Source organism: Medicago truncatula, chromosome 1 (assembly GCF_003473485.1).
Source record: "Medicago truncatula cultivar Jemalong A17 chromosome 1, MtrunA17r5.0-ANR, whole genome shotgun sequence".
Classification (NCBI taxonomy): domain Eukaryota; kingdom Viridiplantae; phylum Streptophyta; class Magnoliopsida; order Fabales; family Fabaceae; genus Medicago; species Medicago truncatula.
In genome coordinates this window covers 53,775,237-53,780,579 of record NC_053042.1, presented here as the reverse complement: position 1 = coordinate 53,780,579, position 5,343 = coordinate 53,775,237, and the positions used below count along the sequence as shown (strand labels likewise).

General features: G+C 30.9%; 1 protein-coding gene across 1 annotated transcript; it reads left to right on the top strand.

The window, feature by feature from the left end:
* The first annotated feature begins 2,438 nt into the window (after positions 1 to 2,438).
* On the top strand, positions 2,439 to 4,446 carry LOC25485501 (3-ketoacyl-CoA synthase 6). Its single transcript, XM_013614730.3, has one exon. The coding sequence runs from the start codon at positions 2,551 to 2,553 to the stop codon at positions 4,039 to 4,041; it is 1,491 nt and encodes a 496-aa protein (XP_013470184.1). The 5' UTR covers positions 2,439 to 2,550; the 3' UTR covers positions 4,042 to 4,446.
* The last annotated feature ends 897 nt before the right edge of the window (positions 4,447 to 5,343 follow it).

Sequence of the window (5,343 nt, the reverse complement as noted above, 5' to 3'; positions counted from 1 at the left end):
AACATTACTTAAGATAAAAGAGACCTGCCTAATCTCATTTAAACGCTTTTAGGTTAAACGACTGAGTGCTGACGATTTGTTCCCATGTTACAACTCCTCTTGTTGGAGTAATAAATTTTGGTTCATTGACTACATTTTTTTTTTGAAACGACACAAGCAGAACAAAGTCTTTAGAGCGTTGGATTGATGCAACATTATGGTCCATATCTCTTTAATAATAATTTTTTAGATGTATCAAGTTCACGTCGAGGTGTACTGATGGAGATAGCTTATGAATTGTGGAGTGATCTTCGAAAATGATTATGTGAACATATTCAATTTTGAAAGGCTTAACCGAGCAACTTTTTTTGGTTAGATCCGACTTATAAATTATGTTGATAGAGCCATTTCCCACAAAAAACAAAATTGTGTCTTTGAAGAAAAGTATGAGCTTATTATCTTCGTGTATCACGGGCACCAATTTCTGTTATATTTTTTCTTAATAATTTAATTTAAATTTCTTGTTGTTTTCATGGGTATATGATTTTTATTAGTAGATAGATGAAGTGACAAATAATCATTTAAACTTAAACACATAAATAATTATCGAAGTTCAAACCCAATCACGATATTCAACCTTATAATTTTGGTATTTTGTCAGGTGAACTAGAACTTGCGGATTTCTATATATGATTTCTAGTAGCGACTATGCAGACAATTTTTTTAGGGAAAAGTGGCTATGTGCATATGACCTCTTAATTTTAATTGTAGACCCTGCTTAGTAAATTAAATTAAATTAAAATAGACGAGTTTAATGAAATATATACAGTGATGTAAAGTTATTGGTGGCAACTCGGATAGTATATATACATACACTTCATATTCATCAAGTTTAAAAGGTCAATGGTCCTTTTTTGACTCAAAAACATCAATGATTTTTTTTGACTAAAAAAAGTTCACTAATCTTAAACAATACAAATGTGAAAATAGAAACCAAATTCAAAAAAACAAATCAAATGTATCAGTAACAATTTTTTTTTTTACTTTGCATATTACTCATAATTTCAAAAAATGTCTTTCTATCGGCATCTTAAAATTTTAAGCATCAAGGAAAATGGAACTAATGAACAAAAAGCTGCATCACATAGATATTGCATATTGACTCTGGAAATATTTTTATGCTACATATAGATATTGATCGCATATTGTTGGTGAAAAGTTACAAATCAATCTCTTCGTATTGCTTCACGTCTCATTTTCAAATATGTTAGTTGACTTTCTTACAAAACATTTGGAACCTACCTACCCCTTTCCATAATCTCTTTCGTAATCTAAGTTTTACAATTATATATTATCCAAATTAAAGGATGATATTAGAAACCATTTTTAATTTTGTTAAATCTGGGATTAGTTTGACTTTTTTCTACTATGTTTTAGCGTGAAGCCATTTTTCAAATAAGTAGTGTTATTTGAATGACCGTTTAAGATAAGTTTAATGATAATTTTCCTTTTTTCTTTTTTTATTGGTAAAAAACAACAGAGTAAACAACAAATATTACGATTGAGAATCATATAAGAGAAATCACACAAATAAGTTGAACAACACATCCAAATCAAAAATCTTAAGACATTGTGCTTATGTCTGCTCTTGCTGATATGTTATTCAACTTTCTCATTTCCATGCAATGTGAAACTTCTAATTCTTCTCACACTTTCCACAACAATCTCTTCATTAAGTGAGAGATTCCATCTGTTCATATGGGTATATGCCGCCTTCAAAAGAGAGTCTTTTCATCCATATATATTTGCACCTCCGTTGTCACTACATCAACGATCGAGACATGCGTCTGACCAACATTTCAAAACACAAAGACTTAGTAGAACCTTTCATCGAACCATCGACTTTGATATCACTGTTGGATCACGAGTGGAGTCTGAGAGAAATCCACAATGAGCCAAGAGCAAACACATAAGTGCTTTTAATATTCATGGAACTAGTACCATGAGGGACATTTTAGAGAGTATAATTATTTTTCTATTACTTTAAAAAACTTAAATAAAAGTAAGGACTTTTCTTATATGGTGTGAACAAGTTTATTTCTTCTTATATATCAAACAAGAAGGGGTACACATTTATATCCCTAATCACATATATGTATAGTTGGAAGCAAACACGGGTATCTCCAATTTGGTTTTCAAACCAAACCACATTGCTAAAGATGTTAAGTGAGAGAACCATATTAATAACAATGAGGTATAATAATACAAACAAGAGAAATTATATAAAGATTTTACAGGTGTATAAGGAGGTTAGGGTTTAGTTAGATGTCGAAGTGGGGAGTTATGAAAATTAATACCAATGTTAAGTGAGCGTTGAGTGACGTGAAGTCCTACATTAACTCTTCCCATCTGCCCCCTTCAGTCCTATGGCCCCCTTTGCCTTTAAAACCTCACCTCCTTCCCATCCTACTTTCTTATCAAACCATCTTCTTCTTCTTCTAAAAGTTTTTTTTTATTCACACCCCTTTTTTGGCAATTAAAAAAAAAAAGCACTTTTCTCAAACAAAAAACATGCCTCCAATCTTGCCTGATTTCTCTAGCTCAGTTAAGCTCAAATATGTCAAACTTGGTTACCAATATCTTGTTAATCACATTATAACACTCACTCTTATTCCAATCATGATTGGTGTTTCCATTGAATTAATACGTTTAGGCCCAAATGAAATCCTCAATCTTTGGAACTCACTAAACTTAAACCTTGTTCAAATCCTATGTTCTTCTTTCCTTGTCATTTTTATAGCCACTGTTTATTTCATGTCAAAACCACGCACAATCTACCTCGTTGACTATGCTTGTTTCAAACCACCTGTTACATGTCGTGTCCCTTTTGCTACTTTCATGGAACATTCAAGACTCATCCTTAAAAACAATCCAAAAAGTGTCGAGTTTCAAATGAGGATTCTTGAACGTTCTGGTCTTGGTGAAGAAACATGTTTACCACCTTCAATTCATTATATTCCACCAAAACCAACCATGGAATCAGCAAGAGGTGAAGCTGAACTTGTTATTTTCTCAGCCATGGATTCTTTGTTTGAAAAAACCGGTCTTAAACCAAAAGACATAGACATACTCATAGTAAATTGTAGCTTGTTTTCTCCAACACCTTCTTTGTCTGCTATGGTGATTAACAAATACAAACTAAGAAGCAATATCAGAAGTTTCAATCTTTCTGGAATGGGGTGTAGTGCTGGACTCATTTCGATAGATTTAGCTCGTGATCTTCTTCAAGTTCATCCAAATTCAAATGCTGTTGTTGTTAGCACAGAGATTATAACACCAAACTATTACCAAGGAAATGAAAGAGCCATGCTTTTACCAAATTGTTTGTTCAGAATGGGTGGTGCTGCTATTATGTTATCAAACAGAACAACAGAGAAAAGAAGAGCAAAATACAGATTAGTTCATGTTGTTAGAACACATAAAGGAGGTGATGATAAAGCATATAAATGTGTTTTTGAAGAAGAAGACAAAGAAGGTAAAGTTGGAATATCACTTCAAAAAGATCTTATGGCAATTGCAGGTGAAGCACTTAAATCAAATATAACAACAATGGGTCCTCTTGTTTTACCAGCTTCAGAACAATTACTTTTTCTCATCACACTCATTGGTAGAAAAATATTTAACCCTAAATGGAAACCATATATACCTGATTTTAAACAAGCTTTTGAACATTTTTGTATACATGCTGGTGGTCGTGCTGTGATTGATGAGTTACAAAAGAATCTTCAATTATCTACTGAACACGTGGAAGCATCAAGGATGACACTGCATAGGTTTGGTAATACATCTTCATCATCACTATGGTATGAACTTAACTACATTGAATCAAAAGGTAGGATGAAGAAAGGAGACAGGGTATGGCAGATAGCATTTGGCAGTGGATTTAAATGCAATAGTGCTGTTTGGAAATGTAACAGAAGCATTAAGACACCTATTGATGGACCTTGGACAGATTGCATTGATCGTTACCCAGTTCATATTCCTGAAATTGTTAAACTCTAGTCTACTCTATTGGGAGAAAAGAAATTCATTCAAGGTGGTAAAAAAAATATTTGGTCAATTACTTTGAATATTTCAGTCAAATACTATTTTATTGATACTGTAAAATAGTTCATGAGTGGTCATAGTTATACCATTTGGCCCCTTCACTCTCTCTGTTGAAGTCCTACCAAAGTTCTCATTTCATTTGTGATCTTCAGTCTTATTGGTTATTCCACTTTTTTTTTTTAATATATGATATGATGATATATATATATATTGGTATTTTTTTTTTTCATTTTCCAAACAATTATTACATGGTAGGCTTTTCTTGTGAATTTGCATAGGAATCACTATTGGGAAATTCTATGTATTGATCAATATTGTGCAATATCATGTAAGGGAAATACAACTTCAATTTCTACTTTATGTTTGCTTGTAATTAGGACTTAATTGTAAGAAATGCTTTGATATGTTAGAAAGAAAAGTTTAGATTTGTTTCAATTTGAGATAATATTTTGTTTTCACTTTTATTTGTAGAAATGTTATTAATTAATTTTGTCTTCTAGTTCCAAAGACTTATATTGGAAAAATGTTAAGAAAATTATTTTTTATTAAATATTTATTTGATTACAGAAATTAAATGAATAATTTTTTGGCAACCCGGAGTTTTGTTGTGTACCAACAACAACGTAAATATAAAAATTTCTTCTATTGCTAAAAAAAAAAAAAAAAAAAATCTTCTAATCCATGATGATTGACCTCTTTGATTATTTCATAATATTAAGACATATATATAATGAAAAGAGAAAATAATACTCCATCCGTCACATTTTAAGTGAGCATTTTCTTTATTTCACACATTAAAAAAAGTGTATAAGTGAAAGAGAGAAAAATGATTTTGTGTGTCTTTGTCAAGTATTGGTGCATTCATTTTTTTTTTGAGAGGGGGTCCATTCTTCTTTATCATAAATGTAAAGTAGAATATATTGAATTTGGTGTGGTGAAAATAGTATTAATTAGAGTTAATTGAAAAAAAAAATATTGAAAAGTAAATTATGTCAATTTTTTTGGGATAATTTGTTTTTACAAATGACTTACTTATTATAAGACGGATGGAGTATTTTTATTGCATTACCATTATCAAAATACTTTTACTACATTTCTTAATATGAAGGTCATTAAACACAAAAAGATGAATAGGCAGTAAAACTCATTCAAATTTGGGCTAGCAATAATCTTTTGCTAAGTTTCACTAAACTCCTGATCAAACTTATGAAGTTCTTTTGCTTTGAGAAGGGAGGGTTAAGACAAAAAAAAAAAAAT

Bases quoted from the DNA above. Each gene is read 5' to 3' on its own strand.
- LOC25485501 (XM_013614730.3), top strand. From the start codon at position 2,551: ATGCCTCCAATCTTGCCTGATTTCTCTAGCTCAGTTAAGCTCAAATAT.